The 16,763-nt window shown below is 33.5% G+C and overlaps 2 protein-coding genes across 4 annotated transcripts; one reads left to right on the top strand and one right to left on the bottom strand.

Annotated features, from left to right (window-relative positions):
- Positions 1-1,027: 1,027 nt before the first annotated feature.
- LOC111903189 (uncharacterized) lies at positions 1,028-1,972 on the top strand. The gene has a single exon (XM_023898977.2). The coding sequence runs from the start codon at positions 1,028-1,030 to the stop codon at positions 1,970-1,972; it is 945 nt and encodes a 314-aa protein (XP_023754745.2).
- A 911-nt stretch (positions 1,973-2,883) lies between these two features.
- LOC111903164 (ABSCISIC ACID-INSENSITIVE 5-like protein 7) lies at positions 2,884-5,693 on the bottom strand. Of its 3 annotated transcripts, XM_023898946.3 has the most exons (5): positions 5,561-5,693; positions 3,859-4,747; positions 3,695-3,757; positions 3,498-3,527; positions 2,884-3,327 (listed from the first exon to the last, which is right to left on the bottom strand). In XM_023898946.3, exons 2-5 carry the CDS (start codon positions 4,726-4,728, stop codon positions 3,256-3,258), a joined length of 1,035 nt encoding a protein of 344 aa, XP_023754714.1. In that variant the 5' UTR covers positions 4,729-4,747; positions 5,561-5,693; the 3' UTR covers positions 2,884-3,255. The 3 variants fall into 3 exon arrangements, with proteins under 3 accessions (XP_023754714.1, XP_042754480.1, XP_042754481.1); XM_042898546.2 differs by having other exon boundaries at positions 2,884-3,527; XM_042898547.2 differs by lacking the exon at positions 5,561-5,693 and adding an exon at positions 5,423-5,491 and having other exon boundaries at positions 2,884-3,527.
- Between the last annotated feature and the right edge of the window lie 11,070 nt (positions 5,694-16,763).

Below are 16,763 nucleotides of genomic sequence, written 5' to 3'. Positions count from 1 at the left end.
AATTTATATTAGGTATTACGTTATTATAAATAATTATTGAATAAATAAAATTCTATTTATAATAAATATATCAAGATCACGATTATATTTGATTACGATATTTTATAAATTATATTACCGTGTTTGAATTTTTAGTATATATATTTAATTTTTTTTATATGTATTCGATAAATAAATATTAAACTCTATATTTATGATTAATTAATATAAATTAATATACAACATGATATTACAAATATTAAAATATTGCATTTAAATTATAATTAATACATAAAAATAAACTAGAAATGTGTAAGATAAAAAAATAAGATAGACTAAAATTGGCAACTAAAACTTCAACTCCATTCTAAGATATATGAATAATATTCACCTAAAAATGAGGGAATATTCACCTAAAAATGAGGGAATGCTGCTCATATTAGGCCGAATGGTATACTAACCACGAGCCACTTCGTGGTTGAGGTGGCCACGAACCACGCTCGTGCACACCGCCCCGGTGGTTCGTGGTTAGTCGTGGTCGTTGTCATTCGTGTTCCCGACGACGGACTCAAACGAGAATTGTTATTGGTGTTCGAACTTTTTGGCCGTTGAACGGCTATATTGGCCGTTTTTTTTTCAAACACAGTTTACTAATATAAATAACACTTCTATTATACCAAAATTTACACCCCATTCTATTCTCTAAAACCACAAAACACATACACATGGATCCCACAATACATATGGAATTTTTAAAAAGTTTTGATTCGGATGACGACGTAGAATTCGTCGAGACATTCTTCAATGTTGTGCAACACGTTCACGCCGAAGAAAGTTCGAATGCAGCGCGTACAAGGGCGGTCGTCAATCGTGATCGCCAAGCCGCACACGACTTATTGGTACGTGATTACTTTGCCGATAATTGTCTTTATAATGACGACTCATTCGAACGTCGTTTCCGTCTGAATAAGGCTATATTTTTACGTATTGGTAATGCTTTAGAATCTTGTTATGATTTTTTCAAACAAAAACCGACGCTAGAGGAAGAATGGGTTTTAGGTATTTGGGATACGGTATAGCATTTGATGCATCTGACGAATACTTGAAAGTATCCGAAAGGACCGCAGTTGAATGCGTAGAATGGTTTTCTGCATGTGTTTATGAGGTTTTTTACGAAGAATATTTGCGTAAACCTACTCAACGTGATATTGAGAGATTATATTCGGCTCATGAAGAGAGGCATGGATTTCCTGGTATGCTTGGCAGTCTAGATTGTACGCATGTGGCTTGGAAAAAATGTCCAACTGCATGGCGTGGTCAGTTCACTCGAGGAGATATAGGTGAACCAACTATCATCCTAGAAGCTGTTGCATCTCAAGATTTGTGGATATGGCATGCCTTTTTTGGAGTAGCAAGGTCTAACAACGACCTTAATGTTCTTGGTCAGTCTCCACTTTTCAACGATATTTGGACCGGCAAAGCACCTGATATGACGTTCACGGTAAACGGGCACGCGTACAAATATGGTTACTACCTTGGTGATGGGATATACCCGGATTATTCTACATTGATGAAGGCATACTCGGTTCCTCGAAGTGAAAAAGCAAAATTTTTTACAAAAAAACAGGAATCGGCGAGAAAGGATATCGAAAGGGCATTTGGAGTCCTTAAGCAAACATGTCATGTAATGAAATATGCTACACGACTCTGGGATAAAGAAAGAATTAAACGAATGGTCCTAGCATGTATTATAATGCATAATATGATTATTGAAGATGAAGGTCGAACGATTTGCACGTATGATCCGAATGACGTTGTCGTTCCAATTGAGGAGTTCGTAGTCGGAACGAATGTTTTTTTAGAGCAAGTTGTTGAAATTCATAACAGTGAAACGTGTTTCAACCTTCGAGAAGATATCGCGGAACATTTGTACCAAAATAGCATGAACGACGATTATGATTTTTATATATACGTTTGTTCGTTTTCTTATTAATGTAATGTTTTTTTTTCTAGATTAGCTAAGTAATGTATTTTAAAGTTGTTATTTTATTTTTATAATTAATGAAAAAATAGTTTTAAAAAAATGAATGCTTTTTAATTATAAAAAATGTAATTTTATTGTAATTTTTGAATTAAAAAAAAGTAATTTTATTGTATTTTTGAATTAAAAAAAAATAAAAATAATGATTTGGAGTGGTGTGTTAGTGGTAGACATCACATGTTAGTGGTAGTGGAATGTGGTGCTGATGTGGCACCTACCATGTGTTATGTAGTGGGTATAACGGATGGTCTTATAAAAAATAAAGATAAAAATAGGGCAGGGTTGAAGAACAATAGAAAAAGAAATGAAAGAAAAAATAAAGTTTGAAGGGGGTTCAAGATGCCTAAAATATTTGTCCCGATTCTATTTTTAATCATACCGATGATGAGAGAATTTATATTTGTGTACTAAAAAAATAATATAACTAGAGAATTCATGTTTTCTGCACAAAAAGAAATAAAATAAAAAAAAAAAAAAAAATGAGTCTGCCTATCATATTCCACTTGTTGGGTGGGATCAAGATTGTAAAATCCCATTTCGGGGAATTTGTACAGTTCTTTCGGCGTGATATTTGTCATTTGATGGATATTATCGTGGCGACATAATTGTAGTTTCCTCTCCTATTTAACACACTAAATATTTATAAACGAAAACTTTTAAAACCTTAAAAGAAAAACGATTGAAACGTTGATTGTTGCACATGAAAGGACTCGACACGACAAATTTTCTATGGGTATATTGGATGATAAGAACATTCATATTTTTGTACAAACAAAAAGCAAAAAGTAAAAAACGAGTGATTGCCCCCACCTTGTTATGCCTTTTATGGTCAAAGAAAATATAATAATTTGGTATAACTAACATCTTCTTAATTTTAATTCAATATATATGTCAAAGGCATTTACAACATCATGATGAATCAAACTATAAAACCCCAAAACATATTATACCTATGGTGCCCGAAATAATTATGTATCCTTAAGTTCTCCCTTCTTGATACGTACACCAACACATCCATACAATGTGTACGTAGAAACACATCACATGTACATATACACACACTAAACTCTTTATGTCTAAAGCAGAAATGACAAATCTGCTTCTTGATGCTTGACTCACGGTTAAAAAGTTTCCAGTTGCTTCAGATTTGGTCATTTCTACTAGATCTTTTAAAAACAATAGCCTTTTTATTTTAATATTCAACATATTATAACCGTGGTTCATGGTGGATTTATCTACCAAGGTCCTGTCTTCGTTCTTCGTAAGCATAATTTTCCACCTCCACACAACTTCATATTCTCCGATATCTGCCAAAAAAGCATAACGCTAATCATATTCACTGGCAACAACGTTTTAATTGCTAAAACAAAATAAAAAATTATATGGTTTTAAACGTATAATAGACGACGACTACTATATTAAACATCGAAAATGGACTTGTTTTATGCATGATACCTAAAAAAGTACAACTACGTACCTGAAAATTCTGCAACACGATGATTTCTTCCTAAATACAACAAGAAAACAAGTTAAAAGAAAGATTCAGAACCTTTCTATAATAGGTTATTCTTCTTGCAGTCGGCGTCACTTGCATGCTACTAGGTAGCTAACATATATAGGGACAAGAACCGAAGTCTCGCTTGTTTCTAATGAACATTTTTTTACGAGAGATACCTGCTTTTTTTGCAACTCTTCTTTGAGGTGTGCAATTTCTGCTTCCAATTCCATCGTATACGCCTGTTAGAACCATTAATACATGAATATGCATAAACATATATATAGAAAGATTAGAGTTAATCTACAGAAGACAAGAGAGGACGAATATTCATGAAGTTGACCTGTTTTCGAGCCCTTGATCTTGCAGCAGATTCTCTGTTATTAATCATCCTCTTCTGCCTTCTCTCCAACTTTCTCTCAAACGTATCACTCTTTTTCCTTTTATGGCCACCACCATAACACGGTGGTGGTGATGGAGATGTATCCAAATTACCATTTTGGTACAAATCCAATGGATAACCAGTCTTTATTGGAAGATCAGTCATTCCATTTATAGAAACTCCATTTTCACGACTACCCATCTGAGCATTATTCACTAAATTTATTGAAGAGGTGGAGCTGAAAGAAGCTGGTTTTGGAAGAACCTTCTGTGGTTTTGATAGTTTTGAAGATGTAGCATCCTGCAAAATGTCAACTTCATTTCTATTCTCTGGAAAGAATTCTTCTTGATGAAACCCTTGATTCTGAATCATGTTTTTGTACCCTTGAGTTTGGTTATTTTCCGAAACTGCCCCTGCCCTCTTCAAGAATACCTCGAGTGTCATTTCACCGAAAGTTGGTTGTTTTTCTTGTGGATGAAAACTTGGTTCTTTGACGGGATCTGCATCTTTGCATTCATCATTTTCTTTAACCAAATCTCTCCAAACTTCATCCACTGTTTTCTGGCTAATGGTTCTTGATAAAGTCAAAGATTCTTGCTTTTGTAAAGCCATATTTATGTCCAAATTGAAGTTTGATGTCATTGATTGAATCTCTTCAGCAGTCCCGATGTTCTTCAAAAGCTCATCCATGTTCATTGATCCGAAATCCTTCCCAGATCCACCCAATGTGTTTTGTAGTTCATCAAAAGTCAACGCATATATGGAAGATTGCTTGATCAATGGCGAATTTGCCGTTGGACTACAGTTCTTAGAATTGATAAATGAATTCATTGCTCACATCATTCAGTACCTATCGGAATCAAACAAGAAAGTTTTTTTTAATTGTTTCTTGAGATATAACAAATGCAAAATTCGTGAAATAGATTTAAATGCAGGCATCGAGGGTATTGCAATAAAGAATCAAAATCATATCTTCACCTAGCAAAGTGTCATTCAGAGGATATTTTTTTTTTAAAACTCTTTAATCATGCATGGGGATGGAATATTGGATTGTAGTCACGTCTACAACCATTTTCAGGGATAAATCTTGATAAATATGTACAAGTTCCTCTAAATGAAGTACAAATCATTGAAGCACAGTGGCACTGGGAATAAATAAATTACCATATACTATATCCGTTAAGCAAAAATCCATGTCATTTAATTTCATGCTTCCTCTATCTCATTCAAAATTCAAGAAAGAATTCCAAATCATTAGATATATGTGATTAAAATCGCTAAGTTACCTCGAATTTCCAATATAGTCCACGAAAAGTACATAAAACATTCACATACACTAAATCATAAAAATTTAAAAGAAGCAACACATATACACCAAGATCTCAATTTCAATCAAGAATGAGCTAAACATTATCCAGGGACATGATTACCACTAAACTCCCTCTGTAAAGTAAAAATATCATCAACAATAATTATAGTAAGAAACCAAAAGAAAATTCAAAGATCCATATCCATGAAAACCCACATAGATTTGAGGCAAGAAGATCGAATGGCAAATATAAAAGATAAAAAATCAAATACTTATTAGGGAAACATGCAAGGACAAACAGGTTGAAGGAAAATATCTTGAGGAAATATAATATTTTTGATGAGACGATTTTACCCTTTTAGAAGGAGATGAGCATTGTGTCGTTTCCTGTCTTCTTTTTTGGAGTGGAACTATGGATGAGATGACAAGTGTCTTGTGTTCATTCCACTCTTTCAGTGTCTTGCATTTAAAGGATTTGAGGCTCACCTATTCCTTTCTACTTTTAGAGATTTATGGAAATTTTTATTTAACTGGTTAAGGGTATATTTAGATAAACATCCCTTTCAACTTTTAATATTATTGCAAAGTCTATGTTTATAATTAAATATCATTAATATTAATATTAGTTTATATTTCATAGATTATGTACAAATAAAAAGACAAATCGAGTAATCTAACCATTTTTTGGTATATTTTTGAAAAAAGAAACCTTTATAATTATTTTATTTTATTATTATTTTTTTTTTGCAAAATAACCATTGTTTCTAGAATAGGTCATTTAGAAGTCCATTCATACTAAGTAGTTGGGCCGACCCATCAAAGAGCTTCCGGAATTCCTATTCCAGACTAATATAACTTATTTTGGATAGCGATTTACAAAACCATTATCCAGGTCTTATTCCGACACATTTACAAACCCATTCTGACACATTCTGAGCGCTACTTCACATTTCAAACTTGAGATATAAAACATGATCATGATATAGTATAAGGGTAAGCCCTTTACTTTTACACTTTAGTAGTTTGATTTTAAGATTTTCTTTTTAGTAACTTAGTTAGAAATACGAAGAAAATCTTCGGAATGCACATAACATTGACGTTCTGGAGTAGCAATACATGTGGAAATTACATTAGGACTAATCCAAAACTAGTTTAATTATTTATATTTTAAGATTTTCTTTTTAGTAACTATGTCCAGAATGATGTTATTTGATGATTATTTAATTCTAACCTTTTATATATGCAACTTTATATCCCTCTCAATATACTGAGTGCTCATTGGTCTTTGTGTGTTTTGGATTTCAAGACAATTTGACAGTGCAGGGGATTATGAGGTGTTTTTGTGTTAGTTTATGAAGATGTTGATCGCGGTGAAATCATATACGATAGAGGATTCAACTAAAAAATGGGACATATCATATCGCAAGTGATTGACATAAATGTTTTGGGGTATGAAGAAAAAATATGAAGTCTATTTGAACGTTGTAGTATTATTTAAAAGCCTATTTAACTTTATGCAATTATTACTTTTGTTAGATTTACAGATTTCAAGATCTATTATTCTTGGCAATAAAGAAAACAACAACAAAAAAAGAAAATTACTATTCGAGAGCGCTTCTTCGGAATACTATTGTGGCATCCCAGAATTCCGTGATGACCTTTTCTGGTCAAAGTAGTCATTTTCCATAAAAATATAAAAGTTGGTTATTTTTTTCAAAAAGATCATTTATATGAGTTAAACTATTTAGTTTTCCAAAAAAAAAAAATAGGTATTACTCGTTCCGTCCCAAAATTATAGTCAATCTTTTCTTTTTAGTTTGTCCCAAAATAATAGTTCACTTCTAAAAAGAAATAACATTTTTACCAAAATACTCACTCATTATTACTTAACAAATTAAGCATTTAATGGAACATTAAATGCAAAGTAAGGACAAAACTGTCATTTTAATATATTAAGTTAGTGGTAAATAATGTTTTTCTTAATCTGTATGTTTTTTATCTGTGGACAAAAATATTGGGACGAAGGGAGTATTAAATAGAGAAATTTGCAAATTTAACCAAATACACTAATTACTTTGTGGAAAATAGCTAAAAAACCAAAATTGCAATTTTAGCCACTAAAATCGCAGATGGAATAAAGTCATCTGCAATTTTAAGAAGCCGTTTGTGAATAATACCCATGATATGAATATGGGTAGACTCTTTCAACGACAAAGCCTATTTTATCACATAGGTTGCTTTTGAAACCAACATCTATATCGTCACATAAACATTCTTTTAACTTTCATCATGAACCATTGCCAAAATTTCCTCACACTCTGAGGTTCCCAAACCAATTGCTAAGAGTAAGGATTCATGGTTTCCGTCTAAAGCCACCGCAAAGTACATTATTGTCAGATGGTTGTCACGTAGGGGTAAATAATCCACATATATTAACGTATCATGCACCTAAGGAAGGTACGGATCTGCATAAAAAAACATACTTATATTAGTGAAAAGCAAAATGTAAATGAGGTACATTACCTATAACTATTAATTAACTCAATAAAATAAAGATGTCATACCACGCAACCCAAAGCCACGAAACAAAATAGAAAGTGGTTGGTATCTGTTTTCTTGATGGCTGTGAAGCTATTAGGATTTGTTTTTTCAAGATTATGAAAGAATTATTGGTAGGTGACAAAAGCTTCTTACGGTGTAAGTACTCATTTTCACAAGCAATGATAGTGTTTTACAATCATCACACGAATCCAGTTATAAATATACAGAATTTGGTGCTTGTCTGCAGTTCATAGTTCGACTTTTTTGATTCATAGTCAAACTAGTTCATTTCGTAGTTAAACTTTACTAATCGACAAGACAGGTTTGTCTGTAGTTCAAAGTTCAATTTTTTGGATTCATAGTCAAACCAGTTAATTTCTTAGTCAAACTTTACTGATCGGCAATACAAGACATTATACTTGTCTGCAATTCATAGTTCAACTTTTTGGATTCATAGTCAAACTAGTTGATTTCATAGTCAAACTTTACTTGCCTATAGTTTATAATTCTTGTATAAATGGCTAATACTTACTCCATGAAAATTATATGTGAAGTCTGACTTATTTGATAAGAAAAAATCAGGCGAATGATATACTGTAATTGCGGAGGTGAACATATCATTAGGATATCAGGTACAGCTAAAAACATAGAAAGATTATTTTACACTTGCCCATATATGGTATCATGATCTTTAGTTCTTTAATATTTACGTCCTCATATTTATATGACAATTATTCTTATTGTTTATCTTTAAATTTACAGGACCAAAATGCGGGTTTATCAGTTTGGTTGATAAAGAGAAGAACCAATCTTCTATGGTGATAGCTAAGGTAGCTAAGTCTAATAAACACTTTCAATCAGAAAATAAGATGTTGAAGATAGTCTTGGTTTGTAGTTGGGTGTTGTTTTTGGCAATTGATGTTTACAAATTGTAAGCATTTTAATTTTTTGATAAGTTTGAAGTTGTAACGTCAATAACTTGGTCTATTTGTTGTTATGTTTAATGTTTTAAAGTTGTAACGTTAAAAAAATGGTGGAGTCATTGTTATGTTTTAACCGTTGAAGTACTACATTACGTATGAATTATTATTTAACGCTTGATAATCAAATCCAACATTCAACTATATATATATATATATATATATATATATATATATATATATATATATATATATATATATATATATATATATATATATATATATATATATAATCCAACTACATGGGACAATCACATGATCCCCAATAAATTTTTGTCATCCTTTGACGGAACTCTAAAGCTACATTTTTTGGGTTAGTAAGTTCACGTATTGGTTGTCCTGAAACTATTTGTTCCATAAACATACAAACGAAAACACCGTAATCTCCCATCTCACTACTCTGTTGGGGAACATTCGTTTCAAAAATGAATTTCATATCCAATGGAATCCTTAGGATGTTCCTCTGTGCCCAGTAGTTTATCTTGTCTAAATGATTTGTCACCCAAGCAACAAATTTGCTAAAGGTTCCATCAGACTCAAATTTTTACTAAGTACTCAAACCGAGATTGTCATAAATATGGACTTCCATTGAATCCAATCGTAGTTCCCCAAATAACTAGTCATTAGGAAATGAATGAATCGACATTAGGACCTACACAAAGTTTAAAATAATAATTTTGTTTACATAACACGATACAAAATCAAAACGACAATAATGAAATTAATTTCTAAAATTAAATAGCAGTTTACCGTATCCACATTCCACCGAGGAACCATGAAGTCGGGGTATGTAGTAATACCAGACATAAACGCTCACCAATCGAAACCATCCTCCAAGTAATGGCAAGCAAAAAAGTTAAGAGGCATTATTGTATACCGATCACTATCAAATCGTCTCTCCATCAACAATCTAATCTGAATCGTCATATGTTGCGAAACTTATGATACTTATGTTATTAATTATTAAAAAAAACAATTACAATAATAAAATAAAAGTTAGTTACTGCTTCATCCAACCATTTGTTGTGTGTATGCCCAAACAATGCACTCCAAAACTCTCTATCTAAATCCAAATTGTAGAAACGGTGCTCCACTTTATATGCATGAAATAAATAATTTTATAATACAACCTCACCGTCTATTACATAATGTTGCAGGCACAAAATCGAGAAGTCATGAACAACATCGAATGTTGGAGGAGGAACGGGGGTTGTTGATTTGGCATCAACCTTCTTCTTTGGTGTTCGCTTTTGCTTTGGTGTCGTGTACAACTAAAACAATATTGAAAAGTGTAAATCATTATGTTTCAAATAATTCACATAAAAGGTATAATTATAATATAAGCTTTCAAATTAAATGAACACCTCGGTGTAAGGAGGACACCTATACTTTGATGGATTTCGAACCTTGGGTCTATTGGGTGTAACTTCGTTGCCATCAAAAAAATGATCATCAAAATGATTTACGGTCTTTGTAATTATTACATCTTCCTCTAACACCTAAATTAATAAGATATAATCATTAATAAAAAAATGTATGAATCTATTAAGAAACAATAAAATAAATGTAAATAGCAACCTATTTAGGCTCATTATCATCAAAAGTGAACACATCATCATCGAATTTATTCATACTACGCCCCGGTTTGTCTATCCTCTCGTCCAACTCCTACATTAAAATTAAAACATTATAATTATTAACAAAAGGCGTCTTAACATTTAACAATTAAAATCGTATTTGTAATATATATAATAACCTTGTCGTTTTCAACATCACTAAAAACATTTTTATTGGTTTTATTTTTATTCATCACCTCATCTTTTATAACCTATATTTTCAACTATAAAATATTAACAAAAATTTACAAGTATGTTAACAAATTATATAAAAAAATGTTGGGTGTAACTAACCGTTTTACCAAAATTTGTTTGGAATACTGCAGGTTCCTCAAAACTATTGTTGTTCCATATGTATTCATTATCCACTTCTTCTACAAACACTTCAGTAGGTTCTCGGTTCATAAACACATGTTGCTCGAGTGCATGTAGTCGTTTCAACACCTCCTCTAAGCTTGGTTTCCCACTAGGTTCACCTCTACCGTGAGAGCAACCACTACAAGACATACTAGACGAAGATTCGTTTTGTCTCCTAAAGTGGTCCCGTACTGGGGATGAAACTGAATTCCGTTCACCATACACATACTCTTGACATGACATATAATAAGAAGACGTCATCTTATCATCACTCGGGGACATGTTATTTCTTGGTCGTTGTCCCTCCTAAAACAATTTAACATACGAAAATGCATATAAAAGTATAATAAAGAATTTTTTAAAAATAAAATAATATTTATAAACTTTTGTCATTTCAAAATCTTGTTCATATCAACTAATTTCAATTTTTTGGTACCACTTCATCGTTTAATCCAAGGTGTGTCTCTGTTTTTTCTTAACAAAAATCCACAACACAAACAGCTGGAAGTATCTCATATACCCATATCTACAATTTTCACAATTACAGTAATAAAAATTAAAATAACTAACATAGCAATAACATCTTACAAATAATAAAAAATTTGTATACCCTAAATGGCGCCGTAAATCCTGAAATGGAGTATTTAAAAGTTTGACGACGCTCCAACAGTGAAAAATATATATCTTTCTTGTTCCACATATCCTCAAGGTCGTCATAGGTAAACTCCCACAGACAGCTACCCCAAGAAAAACTAGCAAAAAAAAAATACTAATTATAATATATATTAACATTAATAATATGAAACTTTCAAAGTAAACAAAAAAAATACTTATTCCACACACACAAATTCTCGGCAAAAAAAAAAAAATACCAGTCTTGTGGTACCCGGTCATTTATTTTTTTTCCCAAAAATCATTCACACAAAACGTATATAAGACAGACTCTAACTGCATCATCGTCGGTAGCTTCTAAAAAGGGATGATTTAAAATAAAACTTTTTAAGTCACAGATTTTCACCTAACTATTTGTATGATTTGGAAATAGACTTTCACACAATAAACATCTTTGTTTACTACTAACTTTTTTTCTGAGACTTTTTTGCCAATCATTTTGGGATACACGCCAAAATTAAACTAGGTTATCAAACACAACTCTTTCGGGTCATTAATCATTTTCGTATCCCCCACTCTAAAATATAACCGTTTTATGTCATCTTGAGATAAAACGACGTACGACCGTATCTGATGAAGAAACATTTTATGGAACAACAATTTGTCCCCTTGTAAATGAGGGACGTCTACCAAGTAACCAAACACACTTTGTCTAAAACTATCGCGTCGTGCACCATGTAGCATCTCCAATACTTCCCAAATGTTACACCCCGATCCTTTTAAGTTGACAATAGCTTTAACATTTAAAATTTTATAATCATGCTGAAAAACAACAACATATTAGAAAACTAAACAACCATTTCCTTTAAAAATATTCGGATATTAAATGGAATAAATAATCCAACATTCAAATTACAAACATAAACAATGCATAAACCAACATTCAAACAATAATTTCTATATTCTTGCTGAAAACAAAAACATATTGTAACCATTTTTCAAAATAAACGACAAGTAAACAAATGACAAGTAAAAAACAATAACATATTGTAACCATTTTTCTAAATGTACAACAATCCAATGCACATTTTACGTAGTCTATATTTGTATATTCATACAACCACTAACCAAATAACATCAAAACTTCAAGGCTACTAATAAATAATATTTTATCTATCAAATATAACATAATTACCAAATAACACACAATATAGTTTAGTTTTTTTTACAAAAACTAATAGAATAAATCATAAATAAAAAAAACATATACTGGATAAATGTTGATTAAAACATAAAATGAGTTAAGATCTTGCTATATTTTCGGGATTGTTGAATAAATCGTCCATATTGTTGAAGAAATCGTCAAAGGAAATCGCATAGGAGAGAGAGAGAGAGAGAGAGAGAGAGAGAGAGAGAGAGAGAGAGAGAGAGAGAGAGAGAGAGTTTCTCCAACTTAGAGAATGAAAAATGAAGAAAAAAACATTTTTATACTAAATCCATAACGAAATCCCAGATCGGATACCACAATCGGAGGTGGACTATTCCATCTGCGAACGTACAAATGCCTAAAGCACAACTATGCTTTAGGCACTTATACGTTTGCAGATGTAATGGCAAAATCATAAATGTATTTAATCTATCTGCGATTTTAGGGACTAAATTTGTTATATTAATTTCTTTTTGCTATTTTCTACAAAATAGTTAGTGTATTTAGCTAAATTTAAATTTTTCGCTATTAAATATACCTTCATCACTCACATAAAATACATAAAACATACTCTGTGACTCATTCATGGTGTATATCAAACAATCAAAGGTACATATAAAATAACTCAAAAAACATCATACATCATCTCATTAATAAGTAAGTATTTTCGTTCATATTTACCCTAAGTGATAGGTAATAAAACTAAATAATATTTTTATAACTTGTGTTTTTATTTAATAATTTATTTATTTTGTAATTGTTATCTATGACTTTATGATGTAGACATTTGTTTTACATAATTTGTACCGTATTTAGCATCATCCTGAAAATATGTATACACTTGAATAATGAAAGTGACATGAAGGTCGACAAATGATTGCGATGGCGATGTCGGCAGATGTATAACAACGAGTAAACGACACTACACCAAATGAATAAATGATCCTCCCATTCGGTTTTGAATACACACAAATATCTGATTTTCGTGCCAAATAAGATATTTTATGATATTTCTAAGCTTTAAAGACAAGAACCAAAAGGAATATCATAAGTGGTGTTTGCGGTCGTACGATCTACTTTAAGAAATAATGAACACAGGCACACTTAAAAAGACAAAACTACTAAATTAATTAACTCAAAGAATTAAATAAAAAATAATATATTTAATTTTACATATTTGGTCTCTGAGTTTTTTCGTTCGTATTTACCCGTCAACTTCTTTAACTTTACTCATCAGTCCTTATGACCTAGGTCTGACAATAGAGCGGGTTTTGACTCTGATTCGTTTACGCGTTAACGACCCATAGCCGCTAACCCTTTTATTAAAGGGTCGAGTATGAATCATCACTGATCCCCTCCGTTTATAACCCGCCCCATATAAATTTTGAATTAAGTTTAATTTTAATTCGAATCAAAAGTCCAAAGGGAAAATGCCAAAGAACAAACTGTTTATATACATAAGAATCAAGGAGTCGACATCTAGACTTCCAGTCTTCGACTAAGAATTATGATGTCATTTCATTTATATTTCATTCATAAATCAATAAATTCATTCATCAAATGAAAAAAAGTTTGTTATTGCTATTCTCTATCACTACATTTGACAGTAAAAAATAAATCAGAAGTTACTACAATAGTGATTTTTAATTCCAACCGGAAGTCCTCAAGTACGTAATGTGTTTTCTAAATCAACATTTGTTTTATTTAAAAAATATTATTTTATGAATTAAGTAAAATGTGTTTATTAATTCAAAAAACCTATAGGTTATGGGGCGGGTTTGGATATCCGTTGATTCGGTGGATAAGGGTATAAATTTGATTATTCAAAACCCTGCGGGTTACGGAGTGGGTTTGGATCGGATTTTGAAATTTGTTAAAAGGGTTTTGATTAAGGTCGATTCACTCCAAACCCGCTCCATTACCAGGTCTATTATGACCGACTACGCAGGCGCCTCTACACGGCGCTGACGGTCGTCGGTGATCCTCAAAGTGGCAGGGACAGGTGATATCATATGTACTCCCAGAAGCAAACTCGAACATTGGGCCTTCCTGTGGCCCACTGACTGCAAAGGAAACATATCAGATCTAACCCCTGAGTGGTGGTAACAGTACACTCTCTGCTAAAATGACCAGTACGGCCGCACCGGAAGCAGCTAGAATCACCACCACTACTACTCCTACACGCACCCTCGTGCGTCCTGCCACACTTTCCGCATCAACTGCAGCTCTGATAATCCCTCGATCTTGAATCTGACTCCTTGGGCCTTTTTCCCGAACCCGTGGTTACATGAACCTCATCCGGCTTCCTCTTCCTAATCTGCTTCAGATCAATCTCCCTCTATTTGGCCCGAGCAATCATATCCTCCAGCGTTTTACAGCTGGACCTACTCACAAACTGCCTGAGGTCGTATCTCAGCATTTCATGATATCGAGCTTTCTTCATCTCCTCGTCCGCCACATATTGCGGAACCAAGACAGTCCTCTCCCTGAACTTGACGGTGATCTCCGCCACCGTCTCAATAGTCTGCTGAAGATCCTGGAACTCTCGTGCCAACTGCTGCACCTCAATAACTGGTGCAAACTCAACCCTGAACCTAGCCGAGAAATCACTCCATGACATCGCGTCCAATACGACATCATCCCCCAAGGCATGAACAACCACCTCCTACCAATCCCGCGCTCTGCCCTTCAGAAGATAGGAGGCGAGTCTGACCTTGTCCCCCTCGGGACACCGGCTCGTGCGGAAAGCGTTGGCAAGATCTGCTAACCACCTGCTGCTAGCAATGGGGTCCCTACCCCCATGATAATCTGGTGCTCCACAAGCGCTAAACTCTCGAAATGTCAATGTACGTGCTCCTATCAAATCCATCATCTCTGCGCGAAAGGCTCCAAGCCTCTCATCCAAAATCTCTAGTATACCCTCCTTGACCGTGCCAAAGATCACATGAGTCTGGTCTAAGATACTACGCATGATCTCAGCTGATACAAACTCTCTCATATGCTCCTCGAGCTGCTCGGTCCCTGAACCCGAGCATGATCCCTCTCCGGCGCCTGATCCTCCCACTGGCCTTCCATGCAACGTCACCATGCTGAAAGCATATCACAATAACTATCAAAATACACTTCACTACTGAGGGATTACACATACACACTACAAGTTCCCTAGATTTGTCTTGGCCCCTCTTGAATCGAATACGAATCCTCTGCTTTCAGTAGTACGGGCCCATACTACCTTCCAAATCTATCCATACTTTCCTCAAGAACTGCCTTGAGTCTACCAAGTCCCTTCTACAACTACTGATCTCTGCTACTCTCATCCTAGGCTTGCCCTAGGGAAAATCTCTGACTCCACCCAAACCAATCCTTAGCTGCTGAAGACCTCCTTGTAATGCCAATTAGCCATTACCTGAATACCATCACATGTGACGAGGCTCGGATAACCCTTTGAGTAAAAGACTCGTCCCTACAACGGTTAGACTCAGACGAGAGTTGCGCAATAGGGCCAAATCCAGCACTCTGAGATTATTCAACCCTGATCACATGTGACGTGACGTATTCACCTAATGGCTAACTCCCATCACTCAGAGTCCCACCAAGCACAAAGCAAGCAACATTCAAACACAGGAAACTACTCAGGGAAATCTATCCTCATAACAAGAAACTGTACTAGCATAAAATGTTAAGCTCATACTATCATACATAACCTAAACAGGCTATCCTACTACTGTATACTCAATACTAGCATGCAATTCTCATAAAGATGGAACACATATAGCAGGCAAATAAGGCATCCTCCTAGATCCTTAGTCCTATTCTAGCATGCTGTCCTACTGAAACTGAAACTGATAATTAAAACATAAACTGGTATGGGTAATTTGGGAGTACTTACTTGAGCTCGGCTGATTGCATGCACCACACCCTTTTCTATTTTCAAAGTTCTTTTCTTTTAAAATTTCTTTTCGCTTTTTCTAAAACTGTTTTCTTTCCTCAAAATCATTCTTACAAAAAAAAATGGTTTTCTTTTTGAAAACTTATATACCAATCCTTAGTTTGAGTTCAGACATACCCGAAAGCGTGCCTGAATCCCTCAAACCAAGGCTCTGATACCAACTTGTAACATCCCAAAAGCACAGTCTGAAAATTTCGTTTAATTTAATAATAAAAACCATAGTCAATAAACCTCATATAAAAATCATAAGCAATGTATCTCAAAATATTATAACAACTGTCAAGTATATCAAAGT

The sequence above is a fragment of the Lactuca sativa genome, chromosome 9 (assembly GCF_002870075.4).
Source record: "Lactuca sativa cultivar Salinas chromosome 9, Lsat_Salinas_v11, whole genome shotgun sequence".
NCBI lineage: Eukaryota > Viridiplantae > Streptophyta > Magnoliopsida > Asterales > Asteraceae > Lactuca > Lactuca sativa.
Note: the sequence above shows the minus strand (reverse complement) of the source record. Positions and strands in the feature narration are given on the sequence as shown.